This window comes from Archocentrus centrarchus, chromosome 23 (genome assembly GCF_007364275.1).
Source record: "Archocentrus centrarchus isolate MPI-CPG fArcCen1 chromosome 23, fArcCen1, whole genome shotgun sequence".
NCBI lineage: Eukaryota > Metazoa > Chordata > Actinopteri > Cichliformes > Cichlidae > Archocentrus > Archocentrus centrarchus.
In genome coordinates, this window is record NC_044368.1 from 19,214,791 (window position 1) to 19,236,895 (window position 22,105).

Below are 22,105 nucleotides of genomic sequence, written 5' to 3' on the forward strand. Positions count from 1 at the left end.
ATATATATATATATATATATATATATATATATATATATATTATATATATATGGGTTTTTTTTGTTTGTTTTTGTTGGGGGGGGGGGGGGGGGTGAGTAAAGAATGCACATCGTGTTGGGGAAAAAATTAAGTCATTATGAACAGATCTGGACGGTATGAGCTGGGAAATGACTGAGCCTGAAATGGATCTCATCTGAATCCGTGATCCTGATCCATTTTGGATCATCCTTCTGTACAAGTGGACTCAGATAGTTTAGTGATCTGTTGTGGAGTCCATGATCCCATCAGATGGATCCGGTGGAAGATATGTCAAGATTCATATTCATATCCTCATATTCATACTCTGAATTTCAGACATCACAGCTCTCAAATCAGAGAGCCAGTTTATTGAATCAAACCTTTCACAGTCTGCTACCCTGGTAACTTACTCAGACTTAGAGTTGACTCTTTCTGGAACTGAAAACCTGAGTTTCCCTTATTTCAGTGTTAAACTCAGTTTTTACCTAAACCTGCTTCCTGGAATAGGGCCCTGGGCACCTTGCTGTCATTGAATCAAACTCCTCTGTTTAACAAAGTATTCTAGAGTCAAACGTGAGGCCATCTTTGTGAGAGCTAGAGCTTGGTTGAAATTGGGTCATGCAAGCACATCAACTAACAGAATAGCTGAAGTAGTAAAGAATCAAGCTGCAATGGCCCAGGTCAAAGTCCAGACCTCCACCTGATTGAAATGCTGGACATTACAACAGCTGTGCATGTGCAAATGCACACAAACCGCAATGAACTGAAGCAACACTGTAAAGAAGAGTGGGTTAGAATACCTCCACAGCAATGTGAGAGACTGATAAAAGTCATCCGAGAAACAATTATTTGAAATTATTGCTGCTAAAGGTGGCTCTACAAGCTATTGAGTCATGGGTGCAGTTTTCATAGTTCTGTGGAATCCTATGCGAAACTTTTTTCTGAATTTGACTGTTTTAAATGGCAGACTCAGTGTGAAATAAAGTTGTGCAGGTTTGAAATAAGCAACACTAAGCTGTTTTTATATTATTTATTATGGCACAGGACATCACTGTAAGAAATCTGTACATTTATATAACATTTGTTTGCTTTTTTTTAATCTAACAGTGCATAAATACATTCCCATGTACATTCACTTCAAGAAAAAAAAAAAACATGAGCACATATTTACAAATATATACACTGAACTTCACAACTCACATATTTCATTCTAGAAGCCACTCTATTAGAGTGCTTGCAACAATTACAAATGTTAAAATCTGATCATGTCAGTGTAAACACTGGACTACCTGATCTGATAAAATGTTTATTTTAAATGGACTAAAATCTGACAATGGGTCAAACCAGGCTTAATACACGTTTTAGGGGAAAACCTACACACACTATATGAAATTGAAAACGATGGCCTTAAGCTTAAACACACTGATGGCCATAATGATCATTTTGTAGCACCCAGAGATGAGGTTTTTATTCGCCCGTCGGAGGCAACCTTAGCTGATCTTTATAAAAGAGCAGCTGTCGGGATTTTGGTAGTCAGCAGGTGTCAAAACTTGCGTTAGTGAGCCCGATAGGTTGTTAAATCTTACTATTACCACATGTTCACTGTTTGCATTTCAATTCAGGAAAACCGCTTTAAGTTATGAGTGTGCGCCATTATTTTTCGGGTTCGTAATACCTCTTCTTCATGGCTCGGTATTTTCGGAGAAAATAGAGAGCCTCTAGCTCCTTGATGACAAAATCCCCCCGAGCCACCAGCTGTTTGATCTTCTCCGGGTCCGTCACGTCTTTATTCTTCATGAAGGCCGACTTCAGGCGCTGTCTGAAGTACGCTGATCCCTGGGGGTAGTCACGGCCGAGATACAGCAGCTTGTTGGAGATGAGAGATACATTTTAAAGCTCTGCAGCACTGCAAACAACCTAACCTCATTTGTTGTTTTAACGCGAGTTTACTTACATTTTTGTACAGCCTGATAACTTCAGTCTTCAAAGGGTTGGCCATGGCAGAGACATAAGGTGGCCTTTTACCCTTTTGAAACGAGAAGCAGAGAAAAGGAAGGGCAGGAGAGAAAGCACACAGAAGCTATTAGACAACATGAAGTTTAGCTGAACAGCTAGCTTGCGAATTAGAATCTAACACACTGCATTTATCCCAAGCGCAACAAACGACGGCTTTAAACAGTGAATTCATATTTACACGTGTTATTTCGCAGGTGAAATTGTTCAAGCAATTTGCCAATGAAGAGAAAACGTCTTTACACGGTGTCCTTTCTATTAATAGAGAGGGCAACTCGGTTGTACAGATTGCCGCATGACGTTCCGTTCTGTCGCAAATAAAAATATACGAGGACGCATGCGTCATGCGGCAATCGGTTGTACAGATTGCCGCATGACGTTCCGTTCTGTCGCAAATAAAAATATACGAGGACGCATGCGTAAAGGTTGCTACGGTTACCCAGATACACGAGTGAACATGGTGAGTGTTTTCTGTTAAACATCGTAATTTTTACGATTTTAAATAAATATTTAAATGATTATATAGTATTAGTTAGCGTAATTACATAATACCTCATAATACGTTGAAGCGGTCAGCTAAAAAGCGGGTTTCTGATCGACCTTTTTTTTTCATTCTGTCAAATCTTTCGTATTGAACGATTGTTTTTCCAAAACCTCGCCGAAGTTATAAGATAAGATAAAAAAGTATGTGGACGTGTAAGTTTATGTTTCAACTTAAAACTGTTAAAGTTTCATCAAATTTTCTTGATCAGAAACTAGTTTAATAAAATGTCCGTTGTCAAAAGCTAAATTCCATGGCGAACAACGGAATCAACAACTGTTGTTTAAACAAAATGAAACTATTTTGTTTGTTATAAAGTTGTTTTCTCAGCTCTTACATTTTCTGTTTGCCATACTTCTTCGTCTACATGTAGTCTTGGAGTTTACTGTATCTTTGAAATTGTAAGGATATGGACTATAATGCTCATCCATGTCTCCAGTATGTCTCTAAAGCTTCTTGAATTTCTGTTTTGAAGTGTGACATTCTGTAACTTTCTCTCTGTGTTTTCTCCTGTGAAAGATAGCCGCCCAAGAACATACAGGTATGAGCAACAGGCAGTCAGTATATTAGATACAGTCAGAGAACTCAGCTGCAGATACGTACAGGAAGCCTCTTTATATGCCAGTGCAAATACTCAGTTTCTCTTCAGCAATGTTTCCTAGTAGGTACGCACTGTTAAACTCTAATTTGCTCTGATGCCATAGAAGAAAGGTGGTAAGCTGTCCAAGGCTCAAAAGGCAAAGCAGCAGCAAGAGGAGGAGGAAAGGAGGCTGCGAGAGGAAGGTAATCTGTCTTTCTTCATTAGGTGGTGCATATCTGACACTGGTACTCAAAGGGAAAGTGATTTTAAAACTTCATCTGTTATAATGTGTTTTGAGTTTCTGTCTGTCACTGCTTAGGAGTAAAAGAGGTACCTGCACTTTTTCGATGTTTGCTCTGTTAGTACTTTATCAATAACATGTGCATTACAGAGGAAGCCCAGATAAAGGCAAAAAGAGAAAAACAGGAGAGACTGGAAAGAAAGAGAAAGGAGGAGGTGGAAAGGCTCGAGCTAAAGGTAAGATCCCAGTGGAATATTAACCCTGAATGAAGCACAAAAGAAGAAGTGTACATGCAAATTACAAGTACTTTGGAAAAATTTGTGTAGTACATGGGAATACTGTATTTGGCTGTATTTCTGCCAGGACCTAGAGCGCAGAGAGGAAGAGCTGAATGAACTGCACCATCTACTGGAAGAGAATAATACTGCAGTCACCAAATGGAAGACTAAAGCTGTGGAGAGTGCCAAGGTGTGGGTCTCTAAGCATTTAAATAGAGAGCATTGTAGCTGATAACATGCAGCATATGCTTTGTGTCCAGTGGGAGCGATCCATCCGTTGTGATGGTTTACCAAACCCATACATACAGCGGGACATTAACACTTTTATGAGCTTATGGAGAGACGACTCAGAAGTCAACATCACACCTGTGCTCCAGCAATGTAACCCTGCTGTACAGGTCTGTATGTGTTTGTTGATCAGTGAAGGTGATATAGAGTTTTATTTTTAATACATACCATAAGGAATCTTTGCTGGTTATAATTGACTGAAAATAATCAGGATAGTTTAAGCCTTAATATTAATGTGTCAAAATGGAAAAATAAGGACAGGATAAAAAGCTGTGTGTTCTAATATAACAAATCTGAGTTGGGCTTACAGCTAGTAGATGAGTTGGAAGAGCTCCTCAGAGATGCTACAGATCCTAAAGAGGGCCAGAAGTACGAGGAGTCTCTCATAAGTTTGCAGGAGCTAATCCATTCAAAACAGCGCCTCGCCATCGAGGAGATACTTAAGGTACACAAAGCCTGACTGTTCTCATATAAAATCATCGGGAAGCAGTTTGGAACAATATGAAGGATGATTTATGCTAATAATATTGCAAGTCCAGACCCTGTGTGTCCCTGGTTACAGAGAGCCAATAAGAACATCGACATCGAGACAGACAACATGCAAACTGTGATCAAAGATGACAACATTACACTGTGTCTCTGGGCCAACCTCAAGAAGAATCCAAGGTTTGTTTATGAAACTGTGCAATTTTATCATTGTATTAAGTCATATATCTCTACTGTTATATTGTGGGTGCTCATATTAAACTTGGGCAAAGTTTCACATAATGAGAAACTTGCAGTGAGCACAGAAACTCCACCTTCCAGCCAATCAGAAGAAAGTTGGTTTAAGTGAAGGAAGGAGAAACGTAATCTCTCCAATGTGTTCTGTGGCCTGAAACACCTCAGCTAGGAGGCATCAAGGGGGGAGTTGCCCATGACCATAGGTGAGGGTAGGAACGTGTACTGACTGTTAAATTGACAGTTACTTTCATTCTGCGCTCTCTTCACAACAAAAGTTATGAACAGAGTCAGTGACAAAGGGGAACCCTGGCAGAGCCCATCTCTTATCAGGAATAGGTCTGAGTGACTGCCAGCAATGCAAACCAAGCTCTTGGTACAGTTGTACATAGACTGAATGGCCTGTAGTAACAGGCTAGTCACCCCATACTCTTGAAGCAATTCCCCTAAATACCTTCTCTTGGGCCACAAAGCACATGCAGACTGGTTGGGCAACTTCCCACAGACCTTCATCCAACTTCGAGAGGATGAAGAACTGGTCCAGTGTTCCATGGCAAGGAAGGAAACCACATACCTCGTCCAGTCAATTGAGAGGCACTGTCCCAGACCACATGATGCTATAGGAGTGCCAACTAAGGCAGCCCTATAGCAACCAGAGCCTTAAGGAGCTCAGGGCAAAACTCATCTAACCCAGGGACTCAGCCACCATAGAGCTTTTTGACTAGTTCAGTGATCTTACGCACAGTGTTGGGCAACCCCCCCATCTTACCCCACCCCTTGCCAGACTCTGCTTCCACTACAGAAGGTGTGTCAGTGGGCTTGAGGAAGTCCTTAAAGTATTCTTTCCACTTCCCAGGTATATCCTCAATTAAGGCCAGCAGCACTGCATCCCCTCTGTATATGTAACAAGAAGCCGATTCACCTTCAATTCAATTCAATTCAATTTTATTTATATAGCGCCAAATCACAACAAACTGTCGCCTCAAGGCGCTTTGTATTGTGGGTAAAGACCCTACAATAATACAGAGAAAACCCAACAGTCAAAACGACCCCCTATGAGCAGCACTTGGCGACAGTGGAAAGGAAAAACTCCCTTTTAACAGGAAGAAACCTCCAGCAGAACCAGGCTCAGGGAGGGGCAGTCATCTGCCGCGACCGGTTGGGCTGAGGGGAGAGAAAGACATGCTGTGGAAGAGAGCCAGAGATTAATATCAATTAATGATTAAATGCAGAGTGGAGTATAAACAAAGTAAATAAGGTGAATGAGAAACAGTGCATTATGTGAACCCCCCAGCAGACTAGGCCTATAGCAGCATAACTAAGGGATGGTTCAGGGTCACCTGATCCAGCCCTAACTATAAGCTTTATCATAAAGGAAAGTTTTAAGCCTAATCTTAAAAATAGAGAGGGTGTCTGTCTCCCGAATCCAAGCTGGAAGCTGGTTCCACAGAAGAGGCGCCTGAAAGCTGAAGGCTCTGCCTCCCATTCTACTCTTAAGTATCCTAGGAACCACAAGTAAGCCAGCAGTCTGAGAGCGAAGTGCTCTGTTGGGGTGATATGGTACTATGAGGTCTTTGAGATAAGATGGTGCCTGATTATTCAAGACCTTGTATGTGAGGAGAAGAATTTTAAATTCTATTCTAGATTTAACAGGGAGCCAATGAAGAGAAGCCAATATGGGAGAAATATGCTCTCTCTTTCTAGTCCCTGTCAGTACTCTAGCTGCAGCATTTTGGATCAGCTGAAGGCTTTTCAGAAAGCTTTTAGGACAGCCTGATAATAATGAATTACAATAATCCAGCCTAGAAGTAATAAATGCATGAATGAGCTTTTCAGCATCACTCTGAGAAAGGATGTTTCTAATTTTAGAAATATTGCGCAAATGCAAAAAAGCGGTCCTACATATTTGTTTAATATGTGCATTGAAGGACATATCCTGGTCAAAAATGACTCCAAGATTTCTCACAGTGTTACTGGAGGCCAAAGTAATGCCATCCAGAGTAAGTATCTGGTTAGACACCATGTTTCTAAGATTTGTGGGGCCGAGAACAAGAATTTCAGTTTTATCTGAATTTAGAAGCAGGAAATTAGAGGTCATCCAGGCCTTAATATCTTTAAGACATTCCTGCAGTTTAATTAATTGATGTGTGTCATCTGGCTTCACTGATAGGTAAAGCTGAGTATCATCTGCATAACAATGAAAATTGATGCAGTGCTTTCTAATAATACTGCCTAAGGGAAGCATGTATAATGTAAATAAAATTGGTCCTAGCACAGAACCCTGTGGAACTCCATAATTAACCTTACTGTCTGAAGAAGACTCCCCATTTACATGAACAAATTGGAGTCTATGAGATAAATATGATTCAAACCACTGCAGTGCAGTACCTTTAATACCTATAGCAAGCTCTAATCTCTGTAATAAAATGTTATGGTCAACAGTATCAAAGCTGCACTGAGGTCCAACAGGACAAGAACAGAGATGAGTCCACTGTCAGAGGCTCTAAGAAGATCATTTGTAACCTTCACTAATGCTGTTTCTGTACTGTGATGAATTCTGAAACCTGACTGAAACTCTTCAAATAAACCGTTCCTCTGCAGATGATCAGTTAGCTGTTTTACAACTACTCTTTCAAGAATCTTTGAGAGAAAAGGAAGGTTGGAGATTGGCCTATAATTAGCTAAGACAGCTGGGTCAAGTGATGGCTTTTTAAGCAGAGGTTTAATTACAGCCACCTTGAAGGTCTGTGGTACATAGCCAACTAATAAAGACTGATTGATCATTTTTAAGATTGAAGCATCAATAATTGGAAAGACTTCTTTGAACAGTCTAGTAGGAATGGGATCTAATAAACATGTTGCTGGTTTGGAGGAAGTAACTATTGAAGTTAACTCTGAAAGATCAACTGGAGCAAAAGAGTCTAAACAAATACCAGCAGTGCTGAAAGCAGCCGAACATGAAGAATAATCTTTCAGATGGTTATGAATAATTTTTTCTCGAATGTCTAAAATTTTATTTGTAAAGAAATCCATGAAGTCACTACTAGTTAACGTGAAAGGAATACTCGGCTCTACAGAGCTCTGACTCTTTGTCAGCCTGGCTACAGTGCTGAAAAGAAACCTGGGGTTGTTCTTATTTTCTTCAATTAATGATGAATAGTAAGATGTCCTAGCTTTACGGAGGGCTTTTTTATAGAGCAACAAACTCTTTTTCCAGGCTAAATGAGCATCTTCTAATTTAGTGAGACGCCATTCCCTCTCCAGCTTTCGGGTTATCTGCTTTAAGCTGTGCGTTTGTGAATTATACCACGGAGTCAGGCACTTCTGATTTGAAGCTTTCCTTTTCAGAGGAGCCACAGTATCCAAAGTTATACGCAGTGAGGATGTAAAACTATTGACGAGATAATCAACCTCACTGGGAGCAGAGTTTAGGTAGCTGCTCTGCACTGTGTTGGCACATGGCACTGAAGAGCATAACAATGAAGGAATTAGATCCTTAAACTTAGTTACAGCACTTTCAGAAAGACTTCTACTGTAATTAAACTTATTCCCCACTGCTGTGTAATCCATTAAAGTAAATGTAAATGTTACTAAGAAATGATCAGACAGGAGGGGGCTTTCAGGGAATACTGTTAAGTCTTCAGTTTCTATGCCATATGTTAGGACCAGATCCAGAGTATGATTAAAGTGGTGGGTGGGCTCCTTTACATTTTGAGAGAAGCCAATTGAATCTAACAATAGATTAAATGCAGTGTTGAGGCTGTCATTCTCAGCATCTACATGGATGTTAAAATCACCCACTATAATTATTTTATCTGAACTGAGCACTAAATCAGATAAAAAGTCTGAGAAATCAGACAGAAACTCTGAGTAGGGACCAGGTGGACGATAGATAATAACAAATAAAACAGGTTTTTGATTTTCCCAATTAGGATGGACAAGACTAAGAGTCAGGCTTTCAAAAGAATGAAAACTTTGTCTGGGTCTTTGATTAATTAATAAGCTGGAATTGAAGATTGCAGCTAATCCTCCTCCTCGACCTGTGCTTCGAGCATTCTGACAGTTACTGTGACTCGCGGGTGTTGATTCATTTAAACTAACATATTCATCCTGCTGTAACCAGGTTTCTGTAAGGCAGAATAAATCAATACGTTGATCAATTATTAAATCATTTACTAATAGGGACTTGGAAGAGAGAGACCTAATGTTTAACAATCCACATTTAATTGTTTTATTCTTTGGTGCAGTTGATGAAGCTGTATTATTTATTGTTTTTGAATTTTTATGCTTAAATAGTTTTTTGCTGATTTTAGCTTTGGTTTTTGGTGGTCTGGGAGCAGGCACCGACTCTATGGGGATGGGGTTTTGGGGGGATGGCAGGAGGAGAGAAGCTGCAGAGAGGCGTGTAAGACTGCAACTCTGCTTCCTGGTCTCAACCCTGGGTAGTCAGGTTTTAGGAGGGTTAATAAATTTGGCCAGATTTCTAGAAATGAGAGCTGCTCCATCCAAAGTGGGATGGATGCCGTCTCTCCTAACAAGACCAGGTTTTCCCCAGAAACTTTGCCAGTTATCTATGAAGCCCACGTCATTTTTTGGACACCACTCAGACAGCCAGCGATTCAAGGAGAACATGCGGCTAAACATGTCGCTCCTGGTCTGATTGGGGAGGGGCCCAGAGAAAACTACAGAGTCCGACATCGTTTTTGCAAAGTTACACACCGAGTCAATATTAATTTTAGTGACCTCCGATTGGCGTAACCGGGTGTCATTACTGCCGACGTGAATAACGATCTTACCAAATCTACGATTAGCCTTAGCCAGCAGTTTCAAATTTCCATGAATGTCGCCTGCTCTGGCCCCTGGAAGACATTTGACTATGGTCGCCGGTGTCTCTAGCTTCACGTTTCTCAAAACAGAGTCACCAATAACCAGAGTTTGTTCCTCGGCGGGTGTGTCGCCGAGTGGAGAAAAATGGTTAGAGACGTGAACAGGTTGGTGGTGTACCCGGGGCTTCTGCTTAGGACTACGCTTCCTCCTCACCGTCACCCAGCTGGCCTGTTTTCCCTGCTGCTCGGGATCTGCTGGGGGGGAGCTAACGGCGGCTAAGCTACCATGGTCCGCACCCGCTACAGGGGCCTGGCTAGATGTAGGATTTTCCAGGGTGCGGAGCCGAGTCTCCAGTTCAGAAAGCCTGGCCTCCAGAGCTACAAACAGACTACATTTATTACAAGTACCGTTACTGCTAAAGGAGGCCGAGGAGTAACTAAACATGTGACACCCAGAGCAGGAAAGTGCAGGAGAGACAGGAGAAGAAGCCATGCTGGTAGTGAGTCGGCTAAGGGCTAAGCTACTAGCTGAGCTAAGCTAGCGAATTTCTAAAAACAAATAAAGTGAGTAATGTGAATACAGGTGATTCAGCAAAGAGTATGCTATTTAAAGTAGGTGAAGATTACACTAAAATATGTTATTATCCAGATAAATCTAGTTATACAGATATAACAGCTAACAGACAGCAAAACACTGTGCTCCGAAACAGGAACAGGAAGTGATACAATACAGCAGTGAGAGCCAACACCAAGTGACAGCGCCATGAGTTGGTTTGTGAGAATTACCTTAAGGCCAACCTAAAATCTTGCCCCATGGGCTGACTGAACTCTTCCCACACCTAAAATTTTGCTTCAGCTACTGCTAAGGCCACATTCTGCTTGGCCTATCAATCAGCTGCCTTTGGAGTCTCACATGCCAACCAAGCTTGAAAGGACTCCTTCTTCAGCTTGATGGTACTCTTCACGTCTGCTTTGGAGTTTATTGCCACGACAGGCACAAAACACCTTGAAGCCACAACTCTGTACTGCAGCTTTGGCAGTGAATGTGGACCTCTCGGATTCAATGTCCCCACCCTCCCTCAGAATGCTGTTGATGCTCTGCCAGAGGTGGGAATTGGATATCTCTCTGATCCGTGCCTCTGCCAGGCACTCCCAACACACCGTGTTTACTTTCTGACCTGATCCAACTCACCCCCAGGTGCCTCTCTTGGCTGCACCAAGACCCTGGAAAAAATAAATAAGGAAAATTTTGAAGTCTGACTCATGAAGAGCAACCATAGAAGAGTCCAAACTTATAAATATGAACATTTATGCCCACTTTAAGGAAACAGAGTCATCTGCAAGTGTGAGTCATGATGAAGATGCAGTTTGTAGACAGTACCTAAACAGACATGTAGAAATGCTCCCTGTAGATATACAGGCTGGTGTATTATTTCTTTTTGTTTCTATCTGGTCCATCCAGTTTTAAAGGTTTCAACTTCAAGGAGGTAGGCTTCAGCTTTAAGCTTCCCGAGGAGCTGGCTAAGAGCAACATCGCTGTGCAGATCCTCCACACACGCTATGACTACCTCTCTTCATTGGTCAGGAGGATTCATCTGCAAACACAAGCTCCTATGAACAGGTCTGAGTGTTCCTTCTTACTGCTACTACTGCTATTACTACAGTTGCTTCAAGAGTAGCCATTCTGATACTAATACTATTACAATACTAATACCAACAATATAAAATTCAAAACAAAACAAAACAATGTTCTGTCTTTTTCGTTGTGTGTCTGCTTTCAGGTCTTTTGCAGGAGCTGAGAATGTTTTAGAAAAAACAGACCAACCTGAGCAGACAAAAAAAGACAGAGGGAGGAAGGTAAAGATGAAAGACTGAGCTTCTGTTGTGGGTTCCTACATTTTCTGGGTTCTCTTCATTCTTACAGTGTATGTACCTCACAGAATGCAACCAGTCTGAAGTCGGAAGAAGGCCGAGTGGGCCAAATCCAAACACAGATGGAGCTACTTGGTGGTAAGATGGCTTTTACTGCATTCTTCAAATATAAAGCACACACATAATTTAACCCTGCTGTAACTTAAATTGATTGATAGGTCTTTTTAATGCACATACTATACTGTGTAACAACTGTCTTTTTGATTGCTGTAAAATTAACTTGGTCTAGACAGAATGTATTTATTTCCACAGACAAATTAATCAGCACTTCATCTGGATGACTCTTTTTTTCTATCTAATCAGCAGGCAGGGATCTGATTGACCCCCCAGAGGAGCCTATAGTGAGCAAGCCTGTTACCCAGGTGGTAGACTTGATGCAGTACACACCTCTGGGTGGGGTATTCTACTATGATGTGTTTCACCTCCCACCTCAAGCGTACTACGCCAGGGGCTGGGAAATTCAGCAGGTGAAGAGAAAAGCGTTTTCCTGCTTAGCTGAGCTCAGCAGCTGACGTAAGTCAGCCTCACCTGTACTCACACTCCATACCTGTTTTTGTAGCTGTTGCGTACAGGGCTGCAGTCGTACTGTTATCCTACTGAGAAGTCTGAATTAGATGGCAATGAGGCTCTCCCCTGTTCCCCAGTTGGGGTATCCGTGACACTGCCTGATTCTGTTGTCTTCTTGGAAACTCCACAAGTGGCTCGCTGGGATGCTGCAGGTATGACAAACAGTAGAATATCACACTTTGAAATACACTTGAAAGGCATCAAAAAGTCAAGGATATTAAAACTGCCTTCTCCCAAAGGTAAGCAGTGGCGCATGGACGGCATCACTGACGTCTCTTTTGATGAAGCTGAGGCCAAAATCTCCTTCAGTATGGACTCCTTCCAAGCGTTTGTGCTGATGCAGGAAACCTACGCCAACCTTCCCTTCAAGAGCTGGGAGCTCCGGCCACTGGGCCAAGACTCTGCTCTCTACACCATCAATGGGGCTCTCATGGACCTCAGCATCACTATTCAGGTAAGACTAAAAGAGTGCTGTGAACGCATGACAGGAATAAAACAGGAAATGTAACTTGATTGCTACAATTTGTGTGTGTTTTGCCAACAGGAAAATAAATGTATGCTGCAGTCAGAGCAAAAGAGAGGGCTCTCTCACCTCATAGGAAAGTGGATGAGTGGCCCGGCCCTGCAGAGGGCTATGCTTAATGCTGGGATCAACATCTTTGTGAATGAATACACAGACAAATACGTCAGCAACTGTGCCAAGGTCTGTAACACAAAACCAAGATGCTAATGTCAGAACATTCAATCAGAAGCATTTTAAGGGAACGACTCGTCCATTATAGAATTCATGGGGTCATGTTTATTGGAAAAGGAGTTCAGCCAGTTGTCTCTATGGTTGTCTGAAGCAGACACAGTCTTATAAAGTGATGTGTACTTGTAAACAGTTTTTTAAAACTAAAAGAAACCATCCTACACAGCCAACACCCACTTATGTCATTTTTGCTGTACTAGATTCCTCTAAGTATTACAAAATGATCTGTGTGGTTTCTGTCCTCTTCAGGACCCACTCACAGAACACGCTGCCTACGAACAGATGGCCCTCTTTTCCTCTGCCTGTGCATTCTCATGGAGCAAGTGGAATGCTAAATGTGGAGCCGAGCAACTGGTCCTGCAGGTATTGTCTCACATAGATACACCTTACAGCATGTACTGTAGTATTTTACCCCATTGTCTTCCTAAGGCCTCAGTCACAGTAGAGTAAAAATAACACAGTAGCCTCTGCACAACCAGGAAAAAATGGTGGCTGGCAAGTGAAAGCACTGAAATTTTTGGCTATCAGGGACTGATTCTAAGTAACATCTGAGCATTGTCTGTGTTCCAACAAGCCACCTGCACTCTTAACAAGTGACATTCACACCACCAGAGATGTGAAAGGCTAAATAAACTAGAATTGGCTTTTTGTAGAGTAAATAATGAAAAAGTGATATCCGCATGTGACTGCATAGTTCACACTGACCATAGTTGGATAAAACAGGAATGAAATTGACCTTTAAAAGAATTTATTGTTGTATCAGTTTGTAAAACTCTCTTTGCCAGGTGTGTGAGCACCATGGTCCCTCCCCTGTGCCTAAGGACTCGTGGAGTCTGTACCTTCTGGGAGCCCAGAAGAGTCGAAAGCTGGAGATGACAGAGACGAGTGAAGCTTTCTCTCCAGACCATTATCCTGGCAGCGAATTTCACTCCACCTTCATCCACATGCTCCAGGACACCATGAGTCCCGATGGCATAGCTAGGAGCAGAAAATGCCATCATCTGTTTGTTGACACAGTACAGAGCCTGCTCTGTGCCACAAGACCCCTGATGTTTTCATAAAGAGTGGGTTAGAATACCTCCACAGCAATGTGAGAGACTGAAAGTCATTCAAGAAACAATTACTTCAAATTATTGCTGCTAAAGGTGGCTCTACAAGTTATTGAGTCATGGGTGCAGTTTTCATAGTTCTGTGGAATCCTATGAAAAACTTTTTTCTGAATTTGATTGTTGAAATGGCAGTGTGAAATAAAGTTGTGCAGGTTTGAAATAAGCAACACTAAGCTGTTTTTATATTATTTATTATGGCACAGGACATCACTGTAAGAAATCTGTACATTTATATAACATTTGTTTGCTTTTTTATGTAACAGTGCATGAATACATTCCCATGTACATTCACTTCAAGAAAAAAAAAACATGAGCACGTATTTACAAATATATACACTGAACTTCACAACTCACATATTTCATTCTAGATTCTTTGTTGGGTCCAGGTAGAGAGTCCCCAGCAGCACTGACAGCATCGTGATGTGTTACAGTTGAGCGGCTCACCATAAAGGACGCTGGTTGCCACCACCTGTAACTGTATCTTCTGATAAACAGACACATGCATACACACACGCACACAGGCATACTAATTTAGCAAATACAATGTGATGCATAAACTCCTCCACAAGGCTAACTGTTCCCGAGCCCTGGCCTGTGCTGTTAATGCAAGTCTTATAGGACTCTTCAGGCACAGTAAACCTCCCAACAGCTTCTGCTCTGGATTGGTCCTTTTTTCTTCTCCATAACATCCCAGTGCAATGACAATCTCTGTGGAGGGCCGATGAGCATTAGCACCATCCACTCTCAGGACTTCAGTTAGACAGGGGGTTGTCCGTGAACCGGAGCCCTGTGTAGGGCCACAGCAGCTGCTGGATGGTCATCCAGGAGTCCCCGGTCCCTACAGGAGCTGCATCTACTGCTGGCTGCATTACCAGGCTAGCCAGCAGTGCCAGGAGGCCTGTGCAGAAAAACCATGACAGTAATAATCCTTTGTTTAATTACAAAAACACTTCTGCATGTGAACAAATCCTGCTGCTCAACCCACAGATGCATTTTCCTCACTAATGTGGCATCATTTAAAGACAAACAGGCTTTCTAAAGGTATAAGATTTATTGTCATGAAGCATTGTTACAAAGAAATAATCAACCAAGCACAAATGTCCTTACTTTTTGTGCAAAATTTATGTAAACTGCCAGGACTACCAATATCTAGATACCTTTTGGGGAATTATTTTCATAACTTACAAATTATTTATATAATGTGTAGTAGAACAGCTGTTTACAGATGTGCATGACATCACATTCCAATGACCCCAAAGTGCCACTGCACTAAAAATAGTTTAGCAAAATATATTTACCAACAACAACCTACACATATATGTAACATACATGTAATTTCAATGTATACATAATGTCATGGTTCATTTTAAGATGAGCTAACAGTGATGCTAATTATATATTTTATTATACATACAGTGACATAATGAAGATGAAAAGAATAACATGATAATTTAACACACAGCACACATCTGTGTTTTAATGCATGAGTGAAGTAAACAAGCACAACAGGCCTGGCTATAAACGCTCATAGGGCATGTTGCACAATAATAATAATAATTAAAGCCGCAAGCGGCGATAATAGGCCCTCGCCGGCCGCCGCCCAGGTGCTGGTGCCGATTTGAACCCAGCTTTTCCAGCCGTGCCTATTTTAGCCGGGGTTTTTTTGCTGTCACATATGAAAAACTGCAATGGATGTATTGACGTTTTCAAAGAAAAAGATGCCATATTCTGGGCATCGCCATGGCAACGCCTTACACATTACAGTATTTTCACCTGTAGGTTTTATGTTCAGGGAGATGTGGACAATGCGTGTACCAAATTTCAGGCATTTGTATGCATTTTTGAGAAAGCAAGGGTCATTTTTCCATCGCAGAAATTTCACATTTTTTCCCATAGGGATAAAATGGGGCAGTTTTGGCATCGTCATGGGAACAGCGTCCAAAATATGACATAGGTGTGATTGACTTTTTTGATCAGGCTGACATCAACAATCTGTGTACCAAATTTCATGTATTTCGGGCAAAGTAAGCAGAAACTTTAGTATGGGGGATTTTTCGCTTTTTCCCATTAGAATAAAATGGGGCATTTCGGGCTCCGCCATGGCAACGTGTTAGAAAATAGAGCATGGGTGTGATTAGCTTTTTTGATCAGGATGACGTCAAGAATGTTGACACAAATTTTCATGCATTTCAGTGAAACTAAAATTCTGGACCTCCATACAAACTTTTGTTTGCTTCTGTAGGGGGCGCTATTGCACCTAGAAACTTGATTCCCTAATTGTGGGATCAGGCCGGGTCAGTAAACAAGTTATTAAATTTTGAGGCTGATCGGCCAAAGATTGTGCGAACGAATGCACAAACAAAATTGCGGCGAGAGACACAAACGAAGAACAAATTCATGCGGTTGCCATGCCAACACCGTTGAATATTCTATAAAACCTCGCACATCTTTTGATGCCCAACTTGTGAAGATGTTCCTGAGCGATTTTGGTGCCAGTCGGTTTAATGCCCTAGGACAAGTTAATTCAAGTACGAGGTGTGCAAAAATGCTGACTCTGCGTTTCACAAACTTCAATTCAAGATGGCCGACTTCCTGTTTGTTGTCCGGAGTTGGTGTAATATATTTTTTTGTTGGGTTTCACAAGATCTCCGTTTGATCCGAATTTCATGACTCTTGGGCTAACTTTACATGGCAAGGCCTCCCATAGGCGCAATGTATTTTGATTTTGACAGGGGGCGCAGTTGCACTGGTTTTTTGAGTTTTTTAATGGCGATATTAAAAAACGAAATTTTTCACCGGTCCTGAATTTTGTGCAAAAATTGGTGCGTTTTCGTAAATGTTCAGGGGGTCAAATTTGCGATCATTTGCGGAAAAGAAAAATAATAATAATAATAATAATGGAGAACGCCAACGATTCCAATAATGCGCCATTCCAGTCACCTTCATATATACGTTTTCGGAAACGTCTCGACACGACCCACGTTGTCGTGAGGTCCATGGTCAATGACGAGCGCGTTGCGCTCGTCATTGACCCAATTTCATCGCGCAAGCTAGCTCATGACGTTAACGATTTCAATTATGGGCTGCTCCATTCACCCCCATATATACGTTTTCGAGAAGCGTTCGACCTGACTTACCTTGTTTGAGGGTCCGTTGTCAAAGTCGAGCGCTTCGCGCTCGACTTTGACCTTTTTTCGTTTTTCGCGCGAGCGAATACAATAGGCTCCTCGCCGATCACTTCGTGAGGCTCGGGCCTAATAATAAAAACAATCAGATACAACATTGTCTTCACACTTGGGCTTCACTCAGACACGTTGTATCTGTTTTTTTTAAATCATTTAATCAGGCAGCACAGTGGTTAGCACTGCTGCCTCACAGCAAGAAGGTCTGGGGTTTGAATCCCCCTCATCTGTGCAAATTCTTTCCAGGTCAGCCCAAAGATATGCAGTTAATAAACTCAGGTTATAAATGAGATGAATGGTTATCTGTCTGTATATGTTAGCCCTGCAACAGACTGGCCAGGCTGTACGCTCAACCTATGGCTCCAGCCCCATCCCATGCTCTGTCCTTTACACACAGTCACTGAGGTGGTTTATCAAAATAATTTCCTTTTCACCCAGATTATTAGGTATACTCTGTTTTATTCAGCAAATCAAAGCCTTCATGGTAGGACGAGTCTGCATTATAGAAGGGGGGGGTGGGTAAACAGATTTTGGCAATCAGTTTTCGATTGGATGGGGTTGAGTTGGCAATCACCTGAAATCTGTTTGCAGTAACAGCACAATTAACTGTGATTAATTTAAATGTTCAACACACTGCTCATTTCCTTACAGTGTCATTTCAGCTGCCACTGTTTGGTGCCAAGTAAATCATCTCTGAAGACCCTCTGTGATGTCCTGCTGAAGATGATGTCTGCTGTCAGGAAGGCCTCAGGCAGGGAGATTATCCTGTACATGAGCAAGGCAGGGAAGAGAGGAAATGTGTGCAGGAGGAGAGAAGACGGAGGAAAGAAGCCGTCAGTAACAACAAGGATCAGCTTTTTACTGAGTGACTGAATGCTGAACAACAATCACTGCATGAAAAGTGGGGTTTTCGACAGTTTCTGGCATGTTATATTGCTTGAGCTTTAGGGCTCTCAGCAGGAGGCTTTGGTCAGAACAGTAAACTGTAGGGAAACTGCCGTGGACTCTCTGTGTCAGTGCTCCCTCAGCTCCCCCCTCTCCTCAGGTCTAGGGCAGGATTTCATATGTAAAGGAGGTTTCTGTGAGTCATACAAATGCAAATCAAGTACTCACCAGTGATCTACCCCTCCCAACAGTTGTAACCAACATATTTTTATTTTGAGATATATATAATCAAATTTAAATGATCATCTTTTAAGCCTTTTTCCATTACAATGTGACTACACATAAATTATTATACAGCGAAACATTCAAACAAGACTAAACTCACAAGAAATCATTCTAATTTATAAATTTGAATTATCTAGTTAGAAATCTACTTTTGGACGTTTTCAGCTTTTGTCCCTTTTTCCAATAAGGCTGTGAGCTTCTGTCTGTGAGCTTCTGTCTGTGAGCTTCTGTCTTGTGAGCCTTTGTCATGGAGTTTTTTGTGAACCTTGAACTTTAGTGGACTGAGGGAGATAAACAAAGGCTATAACTTGATTTTGGTGACACCACAAGCATTATTTTCATTGAAAAGCATACTCAGTTTTCAGTCTAATTCGCTGTAACAAAAAGTCTGTCACACCATCATCCTCTTCTGTGCAGTGGCTTCCTAGCTAGCATTGAACATTCAGACAACATCCAATGAACGCTGCCATAAACGTTCAGTGAATGTTCACATGCATTAATGACATTAAAGACTACCAAGGCAGATGGAATAAGAAAACATATAAAACATATAAACTTTTATTTTGCTATACATGGATGTACATAAGAGACATCAGTAAAACCTTCATGAGAAAAATGTTAAAAAAAAAAAAAGAAAAGTAAAAATTTTAATGCAACAGTGCTGTGAACAGATCATCAACAATAATTCAAATCATAACTGTAAGGATTTATACCAACACCACCTTTCATGATCACATCAATTCACACTAAGCTTAGCCGAGCATTTCTCAGTTACAGTTGCTCAAATGCTTTAACTGTCCAACTATTCATCCACTGCTCTTGATCAAATTCACTACATTGTTGTGGAGCGCTGTGACTGGACTGTTGTGTGGGTGCCAGCATTTGAAAGACTAGAAGTAAGGAAGAAAGTCTGCACAGCAGAGCGCTCCTGGGACGAAAATTTAATCCCAAAGGACCTTCCAACAGTAACGTTTCAGGCCACAGTGCCCTTCTTCAGACTTGGATTGCATATTTGTCCCAGGAGCGCTCTGGTGTGCGGACTTTCGTCCTTTCTTCTATTGTAACTGGTTTTGTTCCTGCACCCTTTTATTATTGGATGTATGTGTTCAGCCTACAGAGATCAACATTCATTTTGGGTGAAAATGTTTGACAACTGTTGACTTGTTTCATTCATTTCCACAAAGCATGTGACGGCTTTCTGTTAAACCCTCTTGCTGTGAACAGGGTTATTATAGTTAACGAAAACGAACGAAATAACGAAAACTGAAATTGAAAAAAACATTGTTGTTAACTGAAATAAATAAAAACTACAATTAAAAGGAAAAAACTAAAACTGTATTGTGAGTTAAAAAAACTAACTAAAACTAACTGAAATTATTGTGGATTGATCATTTTTCCGAGTTTAAGCTGGGAGCGCCGTCGGGCAGCTGTGTGCGTGCGTGTGCACGAGAAAGCGGCAGAGTCGCTCTGAACCTGGTCGGTTCAGAGCGGGTCCACAACGCTGTGATTAGCCTGTTTAGTCCTTGTGCGTTTCCGTCTACTTTATCAGTGAGAGAATAACAATCGGGAATAATAATCAAAGCATCAGTATAAGGACTCACAAATGTCAGCAAATTCCTGGAGGGAGCCTGCTGTCGGGATGGACGTGAGGAAATGAAGGAAGTGGAAAAACAGGGACAAATATGTTTGCAGCCAGAAAACTGAGCACAAAGAGCGAGGACCAAAAAAAGTCCCAGCTGGCACCGCAGCACATGACCACAAGGTAATTAACACACACAACACACACAGTTACACAAGCATAAACGCGGACATGAGGTCGGACACTTCTGTAGGTTGTGTACAGAGGCCGCAAAGACCCTGCGAGTCTAATCAGGGAGCATCTAACCAAGCTAGCTCCAAAACAGAAGAAGCTTCAGGTGGTGAGAACATCAGGATGCAGCTGGATTTGAGCTTTGACTCCTTCAAAGAGTTTGTTTTTGTCAAACACCACATGTAGGTGTTGTTAATCTACTTCACTGACACTGGAGTTTATTGTGGAGTTTATTGTAGATTTTATTGAGTTTGGGAGTTCATATTTTTCTCCCTGTTGATGTTCATGTGTGTCCTAATTATTACACATTTAGCATGTAGTGCTTCTGTGTTGTGAACTGTTGGTTGTTGAATATATTTCTTTATGGTATCTTGAGTTTTTATTACTCAATAGTCACTTTTGCCCATTGAATCTTGCACCTGACAAAGTATGAAAATACTAAAACTAATACTGAAACTAACGAAACTAAACTAAAACTAAGCAATAAACCTAAAATAAAAACGAGCAAAACCACTCTGAAAACTAATTAAAACTAACTGAATTAGAGAAACAAAAGTAAAAACGAACTAAAACTAAACAATGTAAAATCCCAAACTATTATAACCCTAATTGTGAATCATGACACTCAGTTTCCTCGATCCATTCATGAATATCCTTTTGAAACATGTCTGCATGTTTTATTACTTGAGAACCATTCATTTTGTTTTAAAACTTCATCTTGTGGAAGTAGTGGCAGCAGCTCCTTGTGTGCAGTGGTTGCTTTTACACGTAATTTGCTTAAATTGTGGATGTGGATGAGGTGCGTTGTGGCCGCACTTACTGGGCGTCGTCCTGATTCCTTTGGTTGTGGATTATGGTAGCGATGGCTTCCTTAGAGAGCTTTTTTGTTGACCAATAATGTAGCGACTCCAAACCATAAGTCGCCTGACAGGAAATAGTAGGCCCCTGTCTATATGACGCGCTGCCTTCACCCCTGACAAAGTACGCTGAGCCCACACGCGTTTGTGTGATGTTCATTGATACGCTGCCAAGCACGAATCTGGGTGACAATCAGCAGCGTAACGGGAAAAACAAACCAAACGAGCGCTCGCTCGTACACGCCAGCGTGTACGAGCGAGCGCTCGTACACGCTGGCGTGCGGTCAACAGAAATTACGGCCACCCAGCTAACAACCTCTGTCCTCCATCAGGAGAGCAGGTGACACACTTTTAACTCTGCCAGCTGTTACCACCTGCACCCACGCGATCCGAACGCTATACACGTCACCATGACAACCAACGCGCCACAAGTTCTGTCTGACGTCAGCAGCATTCTAGACACGTGCTTTGAAGAATAAAACAGCACTTCCGCCTTTGAATGTTAAAAACCTATAAGTACGCCGCAGGATTTTCATACTTCTACCCGAGAAAATATCTCGAAACCAGAGAGCACAGAAATGGCGTCCAAACCCAAAACCAATACCAAAGCCAAAGCCAAAGCTCAAAAAACAACTGAAGAGCTGGAAAAAGAATTATTTAGCATAAAAGAAGAGTTTAAAAATGAAAAAGCAAAGTTTAAAAATGAAAAAGATAATTGGAAGAAACAGCAAGCAGAATATGAAATGCAATTAGCTGCAGTCAGGACTGCGGCAGCTCAGGAAAAGGCCGAATTACAACAAACTCACGAACAGGAACTGGAAAGAGTGAAGCGTAAACTCGAATGGATCACACGCTATTGTGATGAGACCGTCAACAAGCTCAAGAAAAAAGCTGAAGATGTTGAAACAAAATATCAAATGCAGGTCCAAGAACTGACGAAACAACGCAAGGATGCAGATAAAATAATCCGCGAAAAAAGCGGTATGATTGAAAGTCTTCAAAACAAACTAGAAGAGAAGGAAAAAATGATTAAAGCAGAAGCTGGTCGGTTCTCCGAGCTTGAAAAAATTAGTGAAACATGGAAAGAAGCCGCTGATAGAGAAGAACAGACCAGTGTTTTGTTACAAAGGGAATTCATAGAAAAAATACAGTTGAAAACAATAATTAAAAGACTTGAGGATGCATTGGAAACCGAGAAGGAAAAAACTTTCACGCTAAACGA

The 22,105-nt window shown here is 41.5% G+C and overlaps 2 protein-coding genes across 3 annotated transcripts; one reads left to right on the plus strand and one right to left on the minus strand.

Moving 5' to 3' along the window:
- Positions 1–1,034: 1,034 nt before the first annotated feature.
- Positions 1,035–2,340, minus strand: lyrm5a (LYR motif containing 5a). The gene is made up of 3 exons (XM_030720016.1): positions 2,213–2,340; positions 1,973–2,044; positions 1,035–1,884 (listed from the first exon to the last, which is right to left on the minus strand). The coding sequence occupies exons 2-3, from the start codon at positions 2,015–2,017 to the stop codon at positions 1,672–1,674; spliced, it is 258 nt and encodes an 85-aa protein (XP_030575876.1). The 5' UTR covers positions 2,018–2,044; positions 2,213–2,340; the 3' UTR covers positions 1,035–1,671.
- Positions 2,341–2,439: 99 nt separating this feature from the next.
- Positions 2,440–14,023, plus strand: dnai7 (dynein axonemal intermediate chain 7). Of its 2 annotated transcripts, none has more exons than XM_030720009.1 (17): positions 2,440–2,491; positions 3,096–3,113; positions 3,277–3,355; positions 3,544–3,629; positions 3,757–3,861; positions 3,932–4,069; positions 4,270–4,404; positions 4,522–4,625; positions 10,968–11,126; positions 11,287–11,362; positions 11,446–11,515; positions 11,741–11,904; positions 11,997–12,156; positions 12,244–12,458; positions 12,549–12,707; positions 13,005–13,118; positions 13,541–14,023. In XM_030720009.1, exons 1-17 carry the CDS (start codon positions 2,447–2,449, stop codon positions 13,814–13,816), a joined length of 2,103 nt encoding a protein of 700 aa, XP_030575869.1. In that variant the 5' UTR covers positions 2,440–2,446; the 3' UTR covers positions 13,817–14,023. The 2 variants fall into 2 exon arrangements, with proteins under 2 accessions (XP_030575869.1, XP_030575871.1); XM_030720011.1 differs by having other exon boundaries at positions 11,744–11,904.
- Positions 14,024–22,105: the final 8,082 nt, after the last annotated feature.

Coding starts and splice junctions, on each gene's coding strand:
- lyrm5a (XM_030720016.1), bottom strand. CDS start 2,017: ATGGCCAACCCTTTGAAGACTGAAGTTATCAGGCTGTACAAAAAT. Junction 1,885..1,972: donor TTATCAGGCTGTACAAAAAT/GTAAGTAAACTC, acceptor ATCTCCAACAAG/CTGCTGTATCTCGGCCGTGA.
- dnai7 (XM_030720009.1), top strand. CDS start 2,447: ATGCGTAAAGGTTGCTACGGTTACCCAGATACACGAGTGAACATG. Junction 3,862..3,931: donor AAGCTGTGGAGAGTGCCAAG/GTGTGGGTCTCT, acceptor CTTTGTGTCCAG/TGGGAGCGATCCATCCGTTG. Junction 4,070..4,269: donor AATGTAACCCTGCTGTACAG/GTCTGTATGTGT, acceptor TTGGGCTTACAG/CTAGTAGATGAGTTGGAAGA.